Source organism: Gymnogyps californianus, chromosome 1, assembly GCF_018139145.2.
Source record: "Gymnogyps californianus isolate 813 chromosome 1, ASM1813914v2, whole genome shotgun sequence".
Taxonomy (NCBI): domain Eukaryota; kingdom Metazoa; phylum Chordata; class Aves; order Accipitriformes; family Cathartidae; genus Gymnogyps; species Gymnogyps californianus.
Window position 1 is genome coordinate 203,237,634 of NC_059471.1, and position 25,043 is coordinate 203,262,676.

General features: G+C 36.4%; 1 protein-coding gene across 1 annotated transcript in view; it reads left to right on the plus strand.

The window, feature by feature from the left end:
- COG5 (component of oligomeric golgi complex 5) overlaps positions 1–25,043 on the plus strand; it is a 191,155-nt gene that overhangs the window by 135,014 nt on the left and 31,098 nt on the right. Inside the window, exons 11-14 of the mRNA XM_050915276.1 lie at positions 6,506–6,587; positions 8,918–9,122; positions 10,269–10,430; positions 12,432–12,531. Of these exons, the coding sequence (XP_050771233.1) occupies positions 6,506–6,587; positions 8,918–9,122; positions 10,269–10,430; positions 12,432–12,531 (549 nt within the window). The remainder of the gene's footprint in view (positions 1–6,505; positions 6,588–8,917; positions 9,123–10,268; positions 10,431–12,431; positions 12,532–25,043) is intronic.

A 25,043-nucleotide genomic window follows, 5' to 3' on the forward strand; every position in this document is an offset into this window, starting at 1 on the left:
ATATTAAATTTTCACACTTATTATGCTTGTATTATTGGAGAAAGACTCAATTTTATTAGTTTACAACAGAAAGTTTTACATAGGAGAACCTTATCTTAAAATACAGTTTGCTAGTCTGTATTCACCTAGAATGCACAAGCCTATGTTCAACTTTGCTTTCTCGAGCTGGGACAGAGAGCAGGATGAACTAGCACTGTCCAAATATCTCCTGGCACTGTCATTATGCAGTATTATCACACATTCTTAATTATTTGTCGTGGTTTAACCACAGCCGGCAACTAAGCACCATGCAGCTGCTCGCTCACTCCCCCACCCAGGGGGATAGGGGAGAGAATAAAAAAAAAAACCTCATGGGTTGAGATAAAGACAGTTTAATAGGACAGAAAAGAAGGAAAATAATGGTAATAATAATAATAATTTAAAAATGACAATAATAATACTAAAATAATTAGAATATACAAAACAAGTGATGCACAACGCAGTTGCTCACCACTCGCCGACCGATGCCCAGTTAGTTCCCGAGCAGCGATCCGCCCCTCCCGGCCAGGTCCCCCCAGTTTATATACTGGGCATGACGTCATATGGTCTGGAATATTCCTTTGGCCAGTTTGGGTCAGCTGTCCTGGCTGTGTCCCCTCCCAGCTTCTTGTGCCCCTCCAGCCTTCTTGCTGGCTGGGCATGAGAAGCTGAAATATCCTTGACTTAGTATAAACACTACTTAGCAACAACTAAAACCATCAGTGTGTTATCAACATTATTCTCATACTAAATCCAAAACACAGCACTATACCAGCTACTAGGAGGAAAATTAACTCTACCCCAGCTGAAACCAGCACATTATTTTATCTAAAACCCCCTCTATTGTGGGGAAGTTGCACAATATTACTGTCTGTTCAGAGTATTGACAATAGTAACTTTATAGTAATAGTTGAAACTGAATAGTTATACAAGGTGAACACATTTTTTGCTGATTGTTGATTATGGCCCTGATTCAGCAAATCAGCGTTCTTAATTTTACATGGATAAGGTATATCATGGAAGTCAAACAAACTGCGTGCATCTGTTATTCTAATAAGGGTAAACTTTGTTGAATTATGGCTTACACTAGTGATCTTTGTCCAGTTCATGTACGCAATAGAGTGAGCCCTACGGTTGAGAAAATTCATTGCCATTTGTGGTCTAGCCTGCCGGACATATTTTATCTGATTTATGTGTGTAATTTCCATGAGCAAGTAATTCCTATGTGAATAGTATGCATGACTGAGTACCGAATTTTTAAACAGTATGAAAAAGGGTAAAATTATAGTGGATGGGCCAGACTGGAATCTGATTTTGTTTTTTTCTATTTTACTCTACACAGATACAAGTGGATTCCCTAGGAATAGCATTTTCAAAAGTAGCTAAGTGCTTATAGTCCATATGTCTTTCAAAAGCATCTTTCTGTTCCCCTGGTTCTGGCCAGCTGTCCAGCAGGTCAGAACGGCAGAAGGTTGCCCTACTTTATGTTACTGGGCAGTTGTTCAGTTCATTTCTGAAAGCAAAGAATTGACAGGAGGAAGACAGATCTAAGCTGTCTTGCACTGCCCAAGGAGTTGCACAGGGGCTACTAAATCATTTGAGTGCCTGCTCAGCTGTATCAGTTCTGGGGAATAAAGTGGTCACTGGGCACAGGAACAGCAGCGACAGTATTTTTAATTCCCAGTTTGGGTTGGTAGATTATTAGTTTATAAGTGTAGTTTAGGTATAGGAGCATTTTCACAGCAGATTTTTATGAAAAATAGCCAGTTCTGTGGCTGATCTTAACCTCCCAACCATTTTGTAGTGGTACAAAGTATGATTTATGTGCAGATTTTCTCTGCTGTGAGATCAAAATAAAGCTGCGAACAGATCGTACCATCAATTACAAAATGCTCGAGTTAAATGGATCTGCTTTTGGGGGAAATCCTGTTTTGCCATTATAGTCCTACAGTTGCTTGCAATTAGTGTTCATAGATTTCATTCAGTTGTAGTCCAGGATGGGGAAAATATGTATATGTCAACCTGAATCTTTCCTGTCCTGAGTTTTAGATACCATCAATTACAGTTAAGGTTCTTATGTTGAAGAAAGAACATATTGCGTGAAAAGAGGAAATACCATTCTATTATATGCTAAAGTGTAATGATTTCCTTCTGAGAGACTTTAAATTATGTATGGATGTTTTATGTAGGATTTCTATATATGCAATATGCACCTGAAACAGTTTTGCCCCAGATAACAGTACCAGAGCTCTTAACTTCCAGAAGTTTACGTGTTCTCTGTGTTATTAAACACATACACTGATGGGGGGGAAATATGACAGAATGGTGACCTTTTTCCAGTGTTGTTGGTTATGGAATAGGAAGCTGTTGGAAAATGATTGCCACAGAGCTGAAAAGATAATCGGATGCAGTTCATTACTCATCTTGTCAGCTGCTCCTGCTACAAGGGATTGTATCACAAGATGTTAATCTGCTTGTGACTAGATTTCAAAGCAAGCATTTTTATTTTGGAGGGGGTGTAAGTAATTTAACGTCTTTCAATTTTATTTCATTTTCAGAAGCAAGAGAAATGGAAAATTCCCAATTTAAAGTCTCAGAATATTAATTGATAAAAATATTAGTACATCCTTGTGGATTCTATTACAAAAATATGATGATATGCTGCAAAAAGCTATTTTATTGCAGAAGTTGTTCTTTTTAAGCTAATGATGAGGTAGTGTATTCCTTGAATAGTGGAATTTAGTCTGCTAGCACACTTCAGTGTGTTCTGCAAGACAAGTATAGACATAAGACAGATTTGCACCAAAAGGAATCCCTTCTACACATGGAATCACTAATGTGGATGTACCCAATGCTCCCATACATTGTCTACCAGTGAGGATATTTGCTGTAAGTGTAGAGGAGGACCAAATTCATTACTTGCACTCTACAGATGGGAAGATGACAAGGATGCAAGTTTAGCTAGATGACATTTTCTGAAAGTGAAAGGCCCAAAAGAGCAGTTACTTTCTGATACTGTGGGATGTTGCTCACAGTGCTATATGAAGCATAGAGGAAGTCTTATAAACTTTCCATTACAGTAAGATGAGCCAGTAGATTTGCTGTATACATTTCAGGCAAGCAGTACTGCCCTTTCCTCTTCCACCGTTATCCTGCCTATCTTCTTAAGTCCTTGAAGAAGTTGTCCAGTACAAGGAGAGGGACATTCCTTTAATCTCCTGCTAAGCTGGAGAAAAACACTCCTGTTGCTTTTCCTTTTTTGTGTCATTTTCTAGTATTGATTATTGTCAAATGGAATTGCACATTGTATTTTAAATAGTTAAATTATAATTTCCATTGTGATCTACAGGCAGAGATGTGATCTCTTAGAATACGTTATTTAAAAAATAAGCAGTGAGGTACTTAAAAGTACTTAAAATATATTGACTTAACGTGTAAGCAAAAGAAATTACAGGTTTAAACAAAATAAATAAATGGTTTCTGGATGCTCATGGTTGCATATGGCACTTTTTACTCCAGCAGGAGTATCTAATGCTAATGCCTTGCTGTATTTCAATTTTGGTAGCTACAGTCCACCCACTTAAATACCCCCTGGTGTATACGTAGGCAACAGTATTCTCTAGTTCCTGCCACAAACTCTAACATAGTCTATAGTGTGCTATTAATCAGCAGCTGTGTTTCACTTCCAGAGTGACTGCATCTCAACACTGGACAAAGTGAAATATCGTATCTTATATTATAGAAGCAACCAGTAATGACTCCGTATATAGTGGTTTTAGTTGGTCCAAAACTGGGGCATTAATCATTTTTTCCCATAAACATTTTTGACTGAGTAGTCAATCAGTATGAAATGTTATTTGAATTTTCCATGTAACATTTCCCCTCTGTTTCTTCTCATACATAATACAGTTGGTTAGCTGAGACGTGAGGGCCTTCTTCACTACAAAATTCTGATACAGTTAATGAACACCATTTGCCCAGGTCAGAAGACACAAGCTAATGGGCAGAGGCTTAATTAGTACAGTTGTGGCTGCTATGCAAATGTTTACATGAGTACATATGTATATATGTCTGACTTTATATTATATATGTATATATAGGTACATACAAAAATTATGTATTTTCACAAAAACATTACATGTCATCACATGTATGTTACTGTTATTTGTCACCATGTTGAATCTGACAATTAAGATAGAAATGTTGATGTGGAGGGACTACATGCAAATTTGTTTTCAAGACCCTTTAATCATTGCATTTTCTGGTGAGACTATGAAGAGGTGTAGATGGTGATTACAGTAATGAAAAAAAGTTGTTTGAACGTGCTCTGTAAGTATTTTTCCACCTCCATTAGATTATTTAGAAATTGAATTGAGTTACCACGCTGAATAGGCAAACATTGTTCCAGGTTGGGATAGAGGATATGAAAGCTAATTTATTTACTCTGTAGTTGATGTGAAAGGCCATTTGTTTTATAGTAGTTTTCATGTTTTAAATGTGAAACAGTGAAATGAAGAACTGAGTAATTTCACCTTTGTGATATAGAAATAAATTTACAAAATAATCAAAGATATTTTATGCAGTGCACCTTCTGAATCATTGTCTAAATTTTACTTTGCCCATTTATGAAAATCAGGTATAATTTCACAGAAAACGCAAACATCACTATAAAATAAGTTACTTCAGTTTCTAAATCCATCAGTGTCCTCAAGCAGTCAAAAATGAGATTCCATCATCCCAGTTTATTTTAGTATTCTATGTTAACTCTCATATGAGTCCGACAGCATAAAAGATGTTCTCTCTCAGTTCTTAACACGACCCATAAATTTTATCTTTCTTTGAATATCTTTAGCGATAAGGGGTAGGGTTGGATGAATTCCTGATGTAATCTCAGAATTTGTGAAAGCATTCTATCTGATAATCCTTTTTTTTTTTTTTTTTTTTTTTTTTTTAATTTTTAGATGTCTCAGTGTACCTTTGACTGATTTTCAGGTTTTATATCAATTCTTTCAGATGATAGTTTTGGAACAGAAACTTGAGCTTGAACTTGCAGTCTTTCAATGACCAGATTTTCAAGTGAGATGCAGTGGTACCCTGTTAATGGATGATATTCTAAACACCTTCATTGCTTTGCATGTTATTGCCAATGCAAGTCAATAGAGTTTCTTCGTTTGTCATCTTAAGTAGTAATTCAGTTTGGAGTAGCTGGACTTTTATATTTGGTAGCTAATCTCCTTTTTGTGGTGCTGAGCAGTGCAGAAGTTGAACTGACCTTTTAAAAGGGCTTGTGTTATTAACAAGAACTAGGGTTGTTTGGTTGGGTTTTTTTTTTCATTTTTCTCTTAGTGAAGTCACTGGCAGTGCCAAAAGGAAAGCTGGGAAAATGCATCCCTCTTTCGCAGCGATTTCAGTGTTGAGCCCTTTGCTTAAAACCATCTTTAGCTGTGAATCTTGTGCTTTGATTTAAAACCTTGGATGTTTCAGAGCGAGTCAGGATAGAAACAACCAAGTGCCAGCATAAGATCCTTAGAATTGCTGACATTTGTCATCACTGCTGGCTGTTTCACTTTTTCATTCTGAGCACTTTTTGCTGATTATCATTACTATAGTGATTTGGTCAAACTGGTTAATTTATGCAGTAGGGTCAATACATGACGTATACCACGCAATGAAGAAAACTGTTCTGTCCAGACTGAGCTTCTCCTTCCCATGAAAACACTGGACAGCCTTCCAAGTATCTAACTAGTGGGCAGGACAAGATACCCATCATCAGCTCTTGTAATTTTTTCTACCTCAAACACACAGACAGGAAGAAAGCAAAAGAGAGAAAATAAAATCATGCTTTAGTGCTTGAGCGTAAGTGCAAGATGTTGGGGGGAGTAAGGAAACAGCCTGCCATTTCTTGTATGTCCTTTTTGCAAGAATATGCTACCTTGTTTCCACTTCTGACAGCAAGCCCTGTTGACACAAGGTGATGAAGAGTCAACTGTGAGGTTCACTGTATTTCATGTGGTTTATGTTTTTAGAAACAGGAAACTGTTCTGTGTGAAGCAGAGCAGCGTGCACTGGTTTTGGTCCCTGGTTGGTGTTTGCAAGCATGTTGTAATGGCAGTAACAACAATTGCTGTGATGTAGCAGCATGAGAACCTCCATGGAATGAGAAGGTCACTGCAATGCAAAGAGATTTTCTAACACGGCTCCTGAGGTGTACTGCTTCAGTCTACACTCATGCCCCTAGAGAGCTGGTAGCATTTCTCTCACACTTGAAGGAAAATATGCCATTTGAGAGAAGACTGAAGCTTTTATTTTTGTTTTCTCCAATATTTTTTCTAGCTTTAAACTTGAGGAAAACTTCTCAGACTTCATTTACTTAGTTTTTATTCTCAGTGATGGTAGAACAGCTTTGACTGGAAGCATTTGCATTGTTTCAGATTCTTTGAAAAGAGTATGTTTTGAAACTTGTATTTCTTTTGTCCCTTGCTATCAGGATGGCCAGTCTGATATTTTGTACAAATTTTGGACTGCAGTAACCCAGACGCTTTCCTCTCAGTTTCAGTCGGCAACAGACTGTAAGTATTCAGTATAAATGATTTGCAATGTTTGAATCTCTCATTTCAGTAAGCCCTTTGCTCATTATCTCCTCTACTAGAACTGTAGCAGTGGTTCACTCAGTGCGGGGTCTGTGAATTTAAAACTTCTTGGTTTTGTAACCAAACAGGGTGATCCTCCTAAACCATGGTTGAATTTTCAGAAAGAAATATCTTCTGCTTCATTAAGTAGTCATTATCTAATAACAAAAACGTATTTTTGCAGCTGTATGTGGAGGTGAAAATGTTTGGAATGGTACGTTATACTTTCCAAAGTGAATGGGTTTGCCAAATTCAAAAATAGTAATTTGATTTTAAAGAGCAGTTCTTCCAGTCTTTTCTTGTTAAACATTGATTAGTTGTAAAAATGTGATTTTAGCCATTTTTGGATACCTTTATAAATAGGAGTTGAGTTTCTTCAAAATTGTGTCTTGTCTAAATATAGATAAATGACTGGTGTTCTGACTGTACACAATATTCTGTACATATATAATACATAAATAGCAGATACAATCAAGGAATATTAAATAAAAATCATGTATAAACATAAGACAGTACTATTACCAGTACATGCTAATGCAGCATGCAAATGGATCATAGGTGAGTTTGGTGCTTTCATAAATACATCTTTCATGTTTGTATACAGTGTATAAAGTTAATCTTTTGCACATACAGATAAAGTGCGTAAGATTGGCATTTATCTTTGTGATCTCAGCTATTACATTGGCCCTTCAAAATTTGGTCCTTCCAGGCTTTGTAGCAGCAATATAACTCTGAGGAACTAGCTGGTTGATTCATGTTCAGTGGTTGCTAAGTAACTAGATGATCCCAAAAGAAAATGTATTCATCTTGTGTTAAAACATATTAATTTTACTGTTTGCCTTATGCATTACTTTAACAGCAGTATGTACATACCCCGAATCTCATATGTTCAAACCGAACATGTGCTACCTGTTTTCAGCACTCGATTTTAAGATTGTAAAATTGTGACATCAGGTAATGGGATCAATCAACATTTCAGAAGTAAGGGAGCTCTTACATTTTGTCAGCAGTACTTTTTCTGACAGCTATTTAAAAATATTTTATTACTTATGTTTTTTAATCATGTTTTTTATATAAAAGTTTAGAGGGAACGGTTGGATTTTTGAACTGTGAATGATGTTTTTACTTCGCTACAGCTGACTTTTGGGGAAACAATGCTCACAGCAAGTAGACTTTTTCATTTAAGTGACGCATCTATATGAGAATGTTCATTTTTAACATAAAAATTCTAAGTGATTGAATCCACTCACATCAGTCACAGACCTCTGGATCATATAGATCAGAGGAAGACTAGACAATATCAGAAAAATAGTGTAACAATAGGAATTCGTGGCAGTTTACAGAGTGTGATAATAGATCATGATCTGCTTTTGTGAGGTTGGGACAGTCTTTATAAACATAGCTTCGTGACCTAAAATAACTCTGTGTTTGATAATAAATGTGAATCGTCCAGTATTCAAAATTAGAATATATTTGAGTTGAAAGGATAGGCTGGGTGAAATGGGGCAGATGTCTGGAACCTGAAAAACCTACGAATGAATGGAGCAGTGTTAATCTCCTAATGTAATGGAAAATCCATAAAGTATGAGTGATGTTAGATGAAGATTAACATCAGTTGCTAAAACAGTTGTACATTTGTTTCATTTCCTGTTACTTGTGGCAAGCCTTTCAAGGCTGAAAATAATGGTGATTTTTCTGCTGGCTTTGTCATTCTTTATTTGACAAGTTTAGGAATTGCATTTTAGGTACATTGTTTTAAGAAGTGTGTGTAAAAGCATATGCTTCCCTCATCAGATTTCTTAAGACTTTGGCTCATAGAAGTTATCTTTGTCTGTTTTAAATGGGTATCTTCAAAATTGCACAGCCCCACACTTTTCCCCCGTCAAGCTGTTGTTAGAAAACCTCTAGATTTAAAGAGTTCTAATCACACTTTGGCCTTAAATGAGTGATAATAGTAATAATTAAGTTTGATACCAAATGTTTCACAACCATGATTAGTATCTTTATTGTACAAAATAAGTTTTCCGTGTCCAGTCTTCCAATTGTGGATTTTATGCTGGTGCTTTAGATATGTTCCTTTGTCAAATGCACTTAATGTGCTAGCTCATGTCACTTTGAAATTAATTATAAATATTACATTATTAATATTAAAGATAGGATGATATTGTATATCATTCATTGATATAAATGCAAGGATACAGGTTGTTTATGTGAATCAAAAAATTAGTTTGAACTTAGCAATGCGTATTGCTCACTGCTTTATTTTGCAGCCTCTATGTTTTTGAAACAAGCTTTTGAAGGAGAATACCCTAAATTACTGAGGCTTTATAATGACTTGTGGAAACGCCTGCAACAATATAGTCAAAATATTCAGAGGAATTTTAACACAAGTGGAACTACTGATCTCTTTGCTGAACTACAACAAATGGAAGAAGATACACAGGACATATTCATGCAAAAAAACCAAGATTATGAGTATGTATTATGAACTCTAAGGCAATAAAATGTAAGGCTTTGCACTCTGCAAGAAAACAGAATATTTTTAAGAACTTAGTGTTATTCAAATTGTCAGAGTGGGAAAATTTTAAAGGCTTTTTTTTCCTCTTGCAGTTATTGCTTTAATACTATTTTAGGGCTGTAGGATTTTCATTAGGTTATATAATTAACAATGTTGGATTCTCTTGTCTTTCAAAGTCCTTGACTTTGGACCTAGTTTTATCTTTTTGTCTCTTTGAGTAAAAAAAAAGCAGAACGATGAAAATTCAGTTTTGTATGTGTTGTGTTTGCAGCAGTAGCTTTCTTTTAATGATACCGCAATCACTGGAGTGTGACAAATGCTTAGTTTGTTATGATTCAGTTTTTATGTTTATACATCGTAGAATAAACGTGATCTGAGTGGTAGATATCAGAAAGATCAAACTGAAACAGGCTCATCAAGTCTGTTACGGCTTCTAGACTTATGTAAGATAAAATGAATATTTTATATGAGATTTGTATTGGGTTAAATATGTTCCTGAGCAGTCAGTGGGAGACTTATCATGGACTTCAATGAAAGCAAAGTGGAAAGTTCACCAAACTTCTGACAATGAGGTAAAATGTTTGAGAGCGCTACGGCTTACTCATTTTCGCAAATAGAAATACTAAAGACTGAAGCTTATTAAAGGTAAACTTAAGAAGAGTCTTTCTGTTTGAAGCTTTCTATATGCATACGTATACCAAGAGACACATATTTTTTTAATATATCATTGAGTACAAGCTATCTGCTAATGACATACATAAATGTAAAAAGGTCTTTCATTGCAGTTCTGGATATCTTGCTGATATTTTGCAGATGTTTTTAGCGCTGTTTGTCTCAAGAACACCTTGAATTAGGGATTCCACGCAGGTCTTACAGAAAGTGCTAAGAACTGTATTGAACTACACAGAATGGCTCCCTGACTAGTTACATGGTTCAAGTGAAAAGCAAGGTGTTACACACTATTAAAATCTTTTCAAGTGCATATGTTTAAAGAGCAGAAAGAAAAACCAGGTTCAATACTGCCAAGTTTGTATGGTCTGGAAAGATTCAATGCTGTTGTGTATTTTAATTTAAAATGTAGTAATTTTGTCTTATACCCACAGTCCAGAAAAGGCCTTGAAAGATTCACTGCAACAATATGAAGCTGCTTATTTATCAAAATCCTTATCTCGACTCTTTGACCCCATCAATCTTGTCTTCCCTCCTGGAGGTCGGAATCCTCCTTCTTCTGACGAGCTTGACAGCATCATTAAAACTATAGCCAGGTATGCACATATAATACATCGCAAAATGTAATCTTCAACATGTTTTTTCTCATAAGTTACAATTTTAGAAATGATACTTCCTTAGCAGTAAAAGGTTGATTACTCTTTAGTTATAAAACTGGTTAGTGTAAAAATTAAGTCAGGATTTAGAATAGAATAGCATAGAATAATAGCATAGAATAGAATATTTCATTTGGAAGGGACCTACAACGATTGTCTAGTCCAACTGCCTGACCACTTCAGGGCGGACCAAAAGTTAAAGCATGTTATTAAGGGCACTGTCCAAATGCCTCTTAAACACTGACAGGCTTGGGGCATCGACCACCTCTCTAGGAAGTCTCTTCCAGTGTTTGACCACCCTCTCGGTAAAGAAATGCTTCCTAATGTCCAGTCTAAACCTCCCCTGGTGCAGCTTTGAACCATTCCCACGCGTCCTATCACTGGATACCAGGGAGAAGAGATCAGCACCTCCCTCTCCACTTCCCCTCCTCAGGAAGCTGTAGAGAGCAATGAGGTCGCCCCTCAGCCTCCTTCTCTCCAAACTAGACAAGCCCAAAGTCCTTAGCTGCTCCTCATAGGACATTCCTTCCAGCCCTTTCACCAGCTTTGTTGCCCTCCTCTGGACACATTCGAGTAACCTGACATCCTTCTTAAATTGTGGGGCCCAGAACTGCACACAGTATTCAAGGTGAGGCCACACCAACGCTAAATATAGTGGGATAATCACCTCTTTATTATTATTTATAATTTATTATAAATTTTATTATTTATTGTTTATTTTCCATATTTTGTTTTTCTGGAATAACTGAAATTTTAATTTAAGTTTTACTCTTCAAGCTTGTAAAACATCAGGAAGAGAAACTTCACACATATTGTAAATGTCTGTTATCTTAATTATTCTGACTGTGTTAAAGGGAAGATGAGAGTTGCTTGGCTACAAGTGATAACACCTGATGTAAATATTCTGTTAGAGTGAAACAGCAAGATAATAGATAAAGACGACTATTCCAGGTAGAATTTGATGCTTAAATTATCAATGGTGTATTTTCCCTCATAAGGTTTTGGTAAGGACTACTCTGTTTAATACAGTCTGAAAATGATGGACAGTATTCACAGTATGTGTATGTGAGTGTGTGTGTGTAATATTAAATACTGACACTGAACTTGTGACTGGGAGTTGCAGATGCTCAGAGCATGCCTATTGGTGTGGTTATTGATGTTGTTTTGCTCCTTGCAGAGGAGAAGGGAAAACGACATGAAAATTACGAAATCTCAGCTGAATTTTCCAGAGTAACCTTTAGCTAATGATGTTTGGGGCCCTGCAGAGTTCTTGGAGAAGGTTATTCCTATGTCAGCGTGCCTAGTGTCTCTCCAGTTCTTGGGAGAGGTTAATCTCATCACTAGCAACATGATGGTCCTTGTGCTTGTCTGTTTTCAGTAGAGCATTTATGAATGCAGCCCCAACTGATGGAGATCTGGGGGGTTCCATGAACAAGAAATACTGGAAGTGATTTAGAAGTCTTTTCCTTCCTCTGTTTGTTCCCTGTCATTCCTTGGGGGCCTCTGTTACTATAAAGGATTGCCTAAAACACAGCTTATTAGTTGTGTCAAGCTAAGGCGTCCCCTGGGTATTTCTGCACAGCTCAAGTAATTCCAGAGTTGAATGACTGTGTATTCACCTGTAATGTTTGAAGGCTGCTGCCAAAGCTTGAATGTAGTTAATTGCAGTCAATATTTTTGAATGGCTTACTAATAGTGATTTCATACTGAAGTGTCATTCCTAAACTTTGCTCATTTTTACTAGAATAGGAGCACTGAACATAAAATTCCCAAATGACTTGTTAAATTGTAAACTGAATTATGGTGCTTAGAAAGACTTAGTTGTATGTGTTACTCTCTCTAAATTGACATGCCACATAACTGTATTCATGGTTAATTCTTTATCAATTAAATACAGCAGTGCTTAGTTGTGAATTAAGATTTGTAACTTTTTTTTTCCAGTGAGCTAAATGTGGCTGCTGTTGATCCAGACCTGAGTTTAGCTGTGGCAAAAAATGTGGCAAAGACCATTCAGCTCTACGGTGTAAAGTCTGAGCAGCTTGTAAGTAATTTTAAATTTCTAAAACCTTATGTTTTTCTATGTACAATGCTCTGGTTTTTGTAGATTTACAACATAACAGTAAAGCACTCTAGATAGACAAAACCTTCGAATTGGCTTTCCATTGTATTTGGAAACATTTTCAGTTAAATTGTGCCTTCAGATAAACACAGTCTATTGATAGCAGTAAAGTTTGTCTGTGTAACTCCAAAATGAATTTGCCATATTAATTTAAAAAAATCGAAATTGTAGTTGTCATTAAGTAAAATTAAGACAATTCAATTCAGTTTAATATTTACCAACACTTGATATTCCATCAGTTATACGATACATTGTCTTTATGGTATTAAAATCTGGACTATTCAAATATGTTTTTTCACTATTTGCAACAAAATTTGGGCTTTTTTTCCATATATTTATTATTTGCCATATATTTAATTGGCCCTTGATTTGTTTGCATTTGTCAAATGCTTCCAGTCATTTGCCATGCACTATTACCTAGTGTTAAACTGAATAGAGGAAAGATCCCCAAAGCCTTATCCTTTCGGTAAGGATCCCCAGAAAGCCAATGGCTAGTACAGTGAATGTCATTGTCATACAAAAAAATAATTTTTAAGATCAACAATTTTATCGTGAAGTCTGTTGCTGAAATTTTAATGCTTTTCTTATGAAGAGATGAAAATTAATTTTCGCAATACGCAGACCCACGAGAAATGACTACCTAATTGTATTTGTAAACAAGGTTTTCACTTAACATTAATTCTGAATGCAAACTCAGACTCCGGTGACATTTATTTACTATATGGTTCATTTAAAGAGAGATACTTGCTAACAATTTTTTGTAACAATTGGCTACAAAACATTGCAGCAATTAAGTTAGTATGGATTCTATTTACCTTTCGGACACCTGCTGTCTCTGAATAGCTTTAAAAAACCTGAAATTCAGTAACACATACCTTGTTTACCACGTCTGTTGGATTAATTGTATTGGAAGTTTGCAGACTACTGTATGGAAGAGGAACGTAGGTGAAGCAGTCATGAAGGACATAAAGAATATTTAAAATTTTAAAATAAAAATATGTTTGCATTATTTTGCTATATATTTAGAGCATAGTGCTTAAGTTGGGTCTTCCTTTAAAGACACAGAATCATGGCTTCATAATTTCAGGGTGAAATTTGCTCATGAAAGAAATCAGGATTTTTAGTAGGTGTGAGAGTCATAATGAGTAAAATATATTACATTTGTGTCTCTATCATGGAGTGTAGTGTCAAATAGTGGCATTCAACTGGGAAAAAAAGACTTATCAGCTGTAACTGTGAAAGCACCAGGGTCTCTTGTGCTCATCATCTCAGTTAGAGTTTGAATCTGGCCAGTGGCTTGTTTGAAAGCGTACATCATTTTGTGATCAGCCAGCTGGCAAATTCTTAAGAAACCCTGAAAAAAAGAATATGTAGAAATAAGCTGACAAGTATATGATTTGTGGCTTTGTATTAGCTGACCTTAAACTAAAAGAATGTAGGAGTAAAGAGAGAGTCTGAGCCCTTGAACTTCTTGAATTTGACAACTGAAAATAAAACCTGAAACTTTGAAAAACTAAGTGACAGGATTAGTCAAACTGGCAGAATGAACACGAATGTCCTTCAAGAATATACCTGCAAATTGTAAAACAATATCAACTATGTATCACACAGCTACATTTTTTTACTTTTTTTTTTCTTTCCTTACTGATATACATGTTACAAAATTAAAAACTGGAAGGGCTCAACGCAGTTGCCAAGGCATAGGTGTATAGTGCCATCTTTAAAGTGCTAAAATATCATGCCTAGCCTCCAACTCTCTCTCCAGAAGGACATGGCTCTCCCACTTGTCCTGTGCCATGCTTGCTAGCCCTGTGGATATAATCTAGAACATCTTAACTTTTTTTTATACCTATTTTTGGCCAGACAGATTGAGCCTGAAATGTGTACCATGTGTAGAACAGGAGCTATGTCAGACAGCACTGTTTCATTATGTTTTAGTGATGTAGCCAAGAATGCAATCTTCATTCAGTCTTGCAATCCAGCCTCCAGCGATAGCTTTCTAAAGCTGAGAAAGGTGACCATGTAACATTTCCACTCAGATGCTTCATTTCTGATAGCTATAGTAGAGCAGTGCTAAAGATGGAAATGTAATTTCCTGGAGGAATTCACAATTGAGTTCTCTTCCAAATTAAAAGTAAACAAAAGAATCTCAGAATTCTCAGTGAAGGAAGATTGGGGGGGGGGCTTTTAAGGGTCATTAGAATTTTTTTTTTTAATGTTGTTGTAATATTGCAGGTAGATTTGAATGGTGAAGAACTGAAATGTGCAGTCCTAAAAATGTTGAGACGTTCTGATGTCAGGGTTTTTGTTTATTCAATTTCACAGAAAAAGGAATTGCGATTCACTAAGATCTCATCGCTGTTTCTCCAGTTAGTTTTAGATAGGACAAATAACAAGAAAAATGTTATTCAAGACTCAAAGATTTTACCTTTGAGTAAAAGCAGCATCTAGCAGTCTGTACATACAGTACTAAAGCAAAAACAAGTAAGAAAAAATGGCCTCTTCCTGTGAATCCAAAATGAGTGTTACTTGTGACTTTGTACACCGCTGGCTTTTGGTTTTCAGCTTTCCCCACACCAAGAATTAGCTGTTGCTGTGCCTGAGACCTTTTCTTGTATTAACCAGTTCAAATTATTTCAGAGAAGGTATAAATAACCCTTTGTGAGCAGTAGGTAGATATATTCTGCTCTTGGGTGAATCTTTAGCTAACCCCTTGCTGATGCTTGATGTGGTTGGTGTATGGCATGAAGCGTTCAGAATTATTGTCCTAATTTCACTCAATGTAATTGTAGATATTCTTACTATACAAAGTTTGAAGGAATAATTATACATTGCATGAAATTTAAAAAAAATTTTCTATTAATTTAACAGTATTACCTTTCAACTTCACCACCCATCCTGTGTTTCGTTAGGTGATGCTGAGGAAGGGTGCTTGGTATATTTTCTCTGTGCCGTTATTATTGTCTCTTCTTATTCGCATTTTCCCTAAATCAGGCAGCCCAAACATCTTCATAATGATTACAGACACTGCGAGATTTCCGTTTAGTCACCATTTCTACATCCTTCTCATTCCAGATTGGAAGAGAGATTAACAATTCTGATCATCGTATTTTGGATAAGAGCAAAATTTTCCTCTTCTGCATTTGCACATTGTAATCCATTGCTTACTTTTTAACATAATGGCTGCTTACTCAGCCAGATTTTGTTCACTAGCCACTTTTTCATACAAGTGAGGTAGCCCAGATAAAAAAGAACACTAACTTTTCTCCTTGATTTACGAGTTTTCCAGAGGGATCATCCATTCCCATTTGCAAATACCTTAAGTTACCTGTCTTGATTGACACATGTAACATGTTGTGCTCTTGTTTAACTGGCCACTTAAGGAAAATTAGCTCTTTCATCAAATGCTGACAGTAAGTACAGTGGAGGGAAGAGATTCATGAGAAACCAGTAAGTTGCATTTCCTGAAAACAAAGAAAAAGTTGATTAATTTTGTGTTTTTTTGAGAATCCATGCTGCTTAACAAAAGATAGGAGCTCACAAATCTGCCTCCTAGAGAAATTTTTACCCATTTGTATAACTGATAGTTGAGAAGAGATGTAAAAGAGAGCTTATATCTCACCAACATCTTCATTAGATGCCTTTGACATGGCAGCAGTAATTGCATGGCAGGATCCTCTAGGGCAGTGGTCTCTCAACTTTTTTGGTCATACATCCCTATCAGTAAAAACATTTTGAGCATGCACCCCCATTTATGTATATTTATTTATTTATAAATTATATACATGTACTATAGAAGTTCTGATATTTTCTTCCTGCACCCCAATGGATTGTCTTGCATAACCCCTGTGGTGCACGTACCCCACTTTGAAGACCAGTGCTCTGCAGTAATCTTCCATAATAAGAAGTGAGCAGATTTTGGCTGTCCATTTTTGGAAAAGATGCCTGGTTGATTGCAGAAGTCTTTTAAATTCATGTTTGATTTTGCTCATATGCTACTTTAAATCAGATTTCTCATTTATGTATACAAAAATGAAAATTATAGTCACCTGTTGATTGGAAGTGAGACAAAACTGTGTTTCCCCAGTTGATTACCTGTAATCTTGTCATTTACTGAGCTGAATTTTAAATGTACTTGAAATGTTGTGATTTTTCTCATAATTAAAAATCTCTTTGTTGCAACTTTGCAATCACTATGTTTTGATTTGCCTGTTGATAGAGCTATTTCCCTTACTGATACTTAGAACTGGATGTCTTGCGGAGAGAAGTCATGAAACATTGAGGGTTAAAAGCTCTGAAAGTTTACAAGCTGTGTACTTTTGCTGACAAGCAGAAAAATAAATTGCAAGATCCATTGTCCTAGAGATTGAAGATGGAAGAGCCCTATTTGGTCATTTAGTCTATTCCCTTCCCAGCACAGGACTATTTCAAACAATATTTATTGTTGGGTTTTTTGTTGCATTCTTTCTGCTTTTAGAGTGATGATTTCAGTTACCTCATATATTGTGAGTAGAAATGTAAGTACTGTATGTTCTCTTACTTTTGTGCTATTTCTGTTCAGCTTGGCATGTGGGTGGATTGAAATACACTAACCCACCCACCAAGTGCACATAGATGAAATGTGTTGTGCTGTGAACATGAAAATGCAGTTGTTTAGAAAAGATGTGATTCTCCTACTTTTTGAACCTGGAGACCTCTACTAGTTTCCTCGCTAGAGTTACAGTCATCCTGTCAGACTATCTTTATTAATTGCAATCAGAGTCCCACAGCAGTTCTTCCTGTCTTGTCTTGTGGAGGCTGTGTCTTGCTGCCTCGGCCCACTGTAAGGCATCACTGTCAGAGACAAAGTGGCCTGGTATCTTTTGGCCAATAAGCAGGCAAAGAGTAATTTGCAGAGGCAGGATTGTAAAAATCAGGTTGCCCACTTGCTTTTCAGAGCAGGTGGGGGTGATTATGCTGGCAACTTCTGGTGGATCAAACTATCTTAAAAAACATTTTTGTATGTGGAAATGTAATGGTATGCTTACATGATTTAGGCAAACACAAACTCACTCTCCTGTGCTCCCAGATGGCGGGGCACATTTTAGCTCCACTCCAAGCCAGGGTGACCAGCTCAGCCTTGGCACCTTGCTGAGTGCAACACTCTCATTCAGCCTGGAGCACAAGCAGAGCAAGTTCATGTCTGCTTGAAGTACAGGCAAAGCAAGCGTCTGCATGGCCGTATTACGCTAGGCAGATTTATCCTAAGGTTAGGGTAGATAAGGCTAAAATCAGTGGGAGCTGTGATTGCCTATAATTGGAGAGGTTCCTAAATATGGAATATTGTATTTTATGGAGTAATATGTTTCAGAAAAGTTCGTCTATAAAAAGGGATCTTTCCAACAGACAAGAGGCTGCAGGCAGATGATATAATGGAGATCTTTCCCACTGACAGACTTGTAAGCAATCATAAAGAGGAAGCACTCAGGAGATGGATAAGGAGAGTGGGTGTAATGAGGGAGGAAGGAAATAGAGAATTTGAATTGGTTTTTTTTATTCCCTTAACTAAATGTGGTTGGACTTGTGTCATACATCTTACAAAAGTTGATGAATGAGGTGGAGGCCTGAAATACAGGCTGTGGGCAGTGCTCTGGGAGAGCTACTAATTTATCCTTTGCCCACAGCTCATGGTAGAGGCTTGGCGTCTCATCAGGGTTTTACCCTGGGCAATGGTTGTGGGATTTTCTGATTATCAGGTTTGCCTAGTATAAGCCACTTGGCAATTTTGAAGCACCATACAGAGAGCACAGTCCTTCCTAGCGTTTTGAAGAATTCTTCCCCGACCTTCTTAAGAAACCATAAGATGACACTTAGTGTATTTTATATATTTCGAAGTTAAAATGCTGAAGACCCAGTAATAGAAGTGAATTTTGAGATTAAAGATTAAAGAGAAGACATAAGTGCCTCAAATATTAGAGTCCCCGCACCAAGGTTCAAATAGGTGTTCCGTATCCTCAAAGGGCAGGATAAAGAGTCACATATTGAAGACTTTTGGTACTGGACATGCCAAAAGGCAAAATGAGAGAGAACTTGCTATTCTGATCCCAAAAGCAATGGACCACTGTACACTTGGAACACAAAGAAATTTGTATGGATTTTCTTTGGTGAATGAGGTTTTTAGATTCTGCATTGTTTTGAGGGAAAAGTCAGCATCAGCTGATGTGATATGATGTGATAGAGAGTAGGCAGCCTCTTTTTCACTATCCTGGATCTCGGTAGTATATTGAGATTTATTTACATTTACTTAAGTAAATGTCTGAGTTATGTAATGTTGTACATGGTTTTAGAAGGTGCACCAGTCGCACAGTACTAGAGCAGTCATACGAGCAGTAATATGCGGGTACTCAGCCAAGTACAAAAAGGTTCTTGGGAAGCAACTGGGAAGCTTTAATTTAGCCTGATTCTGTTTTTCAATGCAATAGTGAAACTGGATTTCAGATGTTGTAAAACAATTCTGAATATTTAATTGGATTAATGTTTAAATGTAAAGTGACTCTGACATAAAAATTCTATGATTAAAACTAATGTACATTGTTTCTAAACTTTATTTGTTCTGAGTGTTTACTGAGATCTGCTTTTCAATTAACTGGTACTAAATAGTGTAACTGGGACTGTGTTATTGTAAAGTATTATTATCTGTCATAATGATGAGTACATGTACTTGATGACAGATGTTTTTAGTGCATTATTGTTTAAGAAAGTAAATACCAGAAAAGAGCGTAAGTAGAAAAATGTAACAATTCATTGTTGTTTCAACCCCTCCTTCAGAGTCAAATGCTGATATATCCCGATCACTCACTGCTTATCCCCAAATGGTCTGGATTTGCTTTTGAAACAGAGTATGGGTGTGGAAAGAAAAACATATAACTGTCCTCAGAACAGTAGATGTAAGTAAGTAAATGAGCTTGGTCTCATCTGTTTGAAGGCAAATTTGTATCATTGAGGCTTGTTCTGATTAGTGTTGGCCTCACTTCAAGGATCAGCAAAACATGTCTGGTTTTGCTGCAGAAAGGCTGTGCATTAAATTGCTCCACACTGTCACCCTGATGTTTATGTTAACGTCTGCCTCTCTCCGTTGAGAGTACAAGGTCAGTAAAGGTTTATGACTGACACTCAGGACTTAATTTGCCATCCTAGCTGTGAACTCTCTCAGTCTCCAACATGGGACATAACAGTAACATCTATACTAGTCAGCGAAAGGTACCTGGGAACATTCCTGGGCACTGCGGCCAGCCGGCGCAGGACAGCCTGCCTCATGACTGGTAAGGGCTCCCCTTCCCCAAAGCATGTGGCTGCCTGCCAGCACCCTTTCGGGGATAGTCTCTGCAGTATTGCCTCTCCTGAGCCATGGCTGGAGATTATTTGGGAGAGTAGTTGTTGGCCCAGGCCAAAAACTTGCTAATGACCATCCTAACAGTTTAGCGGTACAGACGATCACATGCCAGATCCAGGAACCTTTCCTGGCACTGTTTAATTTACTGCTATGGGTGTAGCCAATATGTGAAGGAGACTGAACGAGAGCGACATGCAAAATCTGTTCAAGAGGAAGCTTAAAATGCTGACAGATTGGGGTAATTTTTTTCTTGCATCTGGAATTATACTTTCTTACTTCTGATGTAAATAAATCTCTAAGGCAAAAGTTAGGAGATGCTGATTTCTTCTATGGTAACATTGCTTTTGGTCTTAAGATTTTCTTAGATTGCCAGAGCTTCAAAAGATACGCTTTCCTAAACATGTTTTTCTATCTGTAATGCTTGTCAGCCGTACTTGACTTATTTTCAAATAGCATTTGGTGTTTCTACCAGAGTTTTAGTCCTTGAAAAGAGCACAGTTGTGTGTGGCATTGTGGCTAGTTGGCAACTCCAAATACTGCTGGATGGGTGCAAGAAAACTCTTGGATATTAACTCTTTTCAGGAGTTCAACACTTTCTTCAGGTAGCCAAATATTTCTTTGAGCCAACTCAGATGACACCTTTTTGGATGCCAGTGCAACCAGCCCCTTCTGTAATTTAATATTCTATTTTTAGTGAATGTGATGGATGGAGATACAGGCTGAGGAGCATCTATCTATCTGTCATGTTCAGATATTTTTAGAGCAGTGATCTTTGTAATGCTGATCAGCACATAAGATTAGCATCAAAATATATATAATGGAAAGTCAGCTCTGCTGCAGTTGTTCTTAAATTATTTTTAGTATTGCCCACAAAACTTGCATGGCTCAGTGCATTATCCTGCCATTGTGCTCTGTCTCTACTCTATAGGAATCATTTTAAAAGATGAATTTCTCTTCTCTCAGACCTTTTCAATCACAGGCCTCCTTCCTGAGGCTTCAAATAAGATTGTCAGTCAGTGATACACATTACGAAGATTTTAATAAATGCCCACTTTCCACTAGGACTGAAACTGAGACAAACAATTTATCTCTCATCGTCCTTCAATCCAGTTTATATTTGAACTTGTGATTTCCAGGTGCAAGATTCCAAGTTCTGCTTTACTTACATCCTCTGCTACTGTTGTGTTCTTTAATGCTGCTCGGGTGGCTTAATCTTTTGCAGTTACCCATAATGATCCTTTCAATTTTCCACTTTTAGTGGATATTCAGAATTAATATCTCCCTATTAAATATTTCTGGTCCACTAGCTAGCCATTTAGAATGGGTTGGAATAGATTATTTGGGAGATTTTTTGAGTTTAAAGAGGCAGACTCTGAGAAAACAGACCATATTCTTCTAGAAAATTTATTTTTATCGTTCAAATTTTCTACAAAAAAGCTGATCCTTTGAGTATGTTTAAAAACTACTTTGTAATTACTGAGGTTTAAAATAGATCTCAACTTTCTGCACATCCATCCCATCATCATAACTATTTGTGATACTGTGGCAGATGAGTCTTGATTTTTTTCGTGATTTCTTTCTTTGTGGGTTTATGTGCATCTGATATATGATAGTCAATAGAAGATAGTCTGCTATTTGGTTTTGGTGATGCAGTTTTGAAAGCATAATTCTATCATGCCATGGCTTCACAGATCTTCCAGGATCTCTCTTCCTGAGGTTACAATTGAATGTGCTGTGATCCTGGTACATATTTTTACTGTTTAAAAACAATTTATTAATGCTTCTCCTTGGTTTGTAAACCTTGTTGCAATGAAGAGAATGAGGAAAGAAAAATGCTAGAATGCCAGGTAGAATAGAAAAACAACAATTAATTCAGCTTAAACTCTGAGCTGAGAAAGAGACAGCATCTTTACAAGGAATTTTCGTAATGTCATTTGTAGAAGAAAAAGTGTCTGTCATGCTTGATCAGGGGAATGAAGATTTAAATAAGCTGTTTTCAGTGGGTTATTTAGATGATAAGTAATATCAATGGCATATTTTTGTCCAGAATCTAAAAGGCTAAGTGTATTATAACTGATCCAGAGACTATATTGGAATGTCTTGGCTCAATCAGTGAAATTGCTAATAAAAGCAGAAATGCAAAGGAAGATGGGATTTAAAAGTTAAAATATTGCAATGATAGAACAGTTGGATGAGAACGGTTGGTTCTTAGTTTTCTCTGAGTATTCATGGAGACAGGATTTTTTTCTGAACGTTTTGGTCTATACTTAGTGGTTGACTAGGAAAAGGCAGCGAGGGGCTGCACTAAACAAGTTCTCCATTGATTGTGCCCGTCTGCCTAGTGACAAGGAAAAATATCCGTAACGTGTTGCAAGAAAGAAAGGTGTTGATCTAGGAGGGCTATAATTCTGGTTTCTTCATAGGGAAATGATAAAAATTAAGACCTCATTTATGGGGGAAAGCATTTGTAGGGTTGGCTTTAGTCATGTGTATTCCTAAGCAGAAATGTACCTTACACCAACCAAAAACATTGGTTTGCTCATTTAATTTATACCATTTCCCCAAATGAAATATGCTATAGTAGCAAGAAAACGGATGTGAGCTGCATCTCTGTTAGGATGTTTACTGATGTTTACTGACATAGCTATGTGGTGTGGGGTATCTGTGTTGTTGGATTTTTGTCCAGCCATCCTCTTATCTGACATAGCTAAATGTAACTAGCTGAATAATTCAACGAAGTAGGGGAGAACAGGGTGAAGAGGGATAGAGAAAAGATTTCCTGGAATCAAATTATTCCAGTGAAGGGAAAATAACTGCTCTTGCACTGGAATTTTGGCGCCAGATTTAAACTCCAGCAAATTTATGAGGCCTGTGATGGTTTTGAATTGAAAAGGATGATAAATTCTCGTTGTAATGACATAAAAGTGAATTTCTGATTGCCTTTTTTATTATGTGATCTTGTAAGAATTAATCCATGTCTCGTATTAGATGGTGCTATATTGTATTATGAGCTTTCATTTGCAGGTGAATCACTATTCAGGACATATTCCAATGATGAGATTTGTCTGACAGTTCCAGGGAAACGTATCTAGTCCTCCTGTCTAAATGTCAAATATTGTGAACTTTGGATGGAAGTATGAAATGTAATAAGCTCACAAATCGTCAAGAACAGTAGTGAAGTGACACTTCAGGAAATGTTTTCTGTAAATAACGGGTCAGTTACAATGGTGTAAGTAATGTGAAAGATTATATTTTCCCCACTTCTTTTTGAGATATGTGAATTAGTTGTATTATACCAGTGCCTTAAAGACATGGTGTTACTGTCATTGAAAAACTTGTATCTATGCTATTTAAATGAGAGAACCCAAAAATATGAATTCAATATTTGGCACATTAAAGGAATTCATTAATAGGTATTTAAATAGCATATGTGGGAGGCTATTATATACTAAAATAATTTCAGAATAATTACTATTTCACTGTACAGTAATAAAACCTAAAGATGGCAGTAGATCTAATTTAAAAATAATCCGAAGTCAGCTAAGGTTTTGTAATTTTTTTTTTGATGGAAAGATCAGAAGAGTTTTGTTAAAACAGTCATTAGGAGGCTACTTATATTGATCTGAGAATATTCGGAAATGTCTCGCTTATAAGTCACTTAAAAAAGCATTTAAACTTTTAAAAATTGAATTGAAAATCTAGAGGAGAAAGTTGCATTAAAAATAATGAAACATTTTCTTCATTCTCATGTTGTCTTTTCCTGGTTAGATCGTGACTCACATAACAAATGTGTGATTTTTTTTTTTTTTTTTTTTTTAAGAAATACTGGCTAAACTCCAGAAAAAATCATCCAAGCATAAAAGGCTGGTTTTGAGAGTACTATGTACTTCATTTTATCTTGCTGGGAAAGTGGTTAAAAGACTTCTTTAGATCTAGCATGTAATTTTGCTAACAGGTAGAAAAAGAGCAAGAGTGCACAATCCTTACAGTATTTTGTTATAGTGCAACTTATTTCATACCAAATTATACTCTATGATTCAGAAGTGGATTTGGTTAAATGTATGTTGATGTGGTAAAGGCTTTGGAATTTTGCAATTTTGGAACAACTCTAATGAGAGTTGGACAATGTAAAGCTCATTTATAACTTTCTGCAGGGTAGAAGTATTCTAATTTCAATTAACGCCTGGACTTGATACCAAAAAAGGCAGATGGCAATTAAATAAGTTGATTTTTTTTTTTACGTGTAGGTGAATATCACCCTATCATGTTGGACCCATCTCATGTGTCTTGGGGATGAATGTCTGCTCTTCACCTCTGGAGGTGCATTCTCAGTAGTTGGTTGGGACCAACAGCTATTGGGATGACATATAAAATGTGATTAATCATTCAGTCATTAATTTGGCAAGCATAAAAAATTCAGTAAACTGTCACAGTCAGAGGTATCAGGATCAACACACATTGTCCTTGAAATCCTCCTCAGAATTGGGCTAGCTGGATAAACCTGGGTCTGAAAAAATGTCAGATACAAAGGGCATGATTTTTGGAAGCTGAGAAATGATTCTGAGTGCTTCAGGTTTAGGATTCTCTGAGATTCCTTAAAGGAACTGGTTTTAAGTGCTTTCTGATAGTGGAGTTGTTTTAAAGCATCTCATTATTTAAGGACCATGAACCATTACTCACTTTTGATTATTTGTACAGTGCTTTTCTTCTCAGATGATTCAAAGACTTAGAGATAAATCCTGTCTTTTCTGTTACAGAAAGACCATTTGCTGTTTTCCTTCCATTTCTTCTGCTTTTGAAAACAGCAGTCCCTTCAAATTTTTCTTCCCAAAATAATGATTGTGTTTTCTATAAGATTTTGAACGCCTTCACCATAGAGCTCCTTTTCTATATTCCTAGAATATAAAATTTTCATTTTTCTGAGGAAGCTAAAAAAAAAAAAAAAGATATTCTGGAAGCTACAAGAATGTCCTGAGGGTGCAATATAAATGTTTTTATGTACATTTTAAGTTATTGCCTGAACTCACAGCTTATTTCTTTCTTCATGTCTTGAAATATTTCT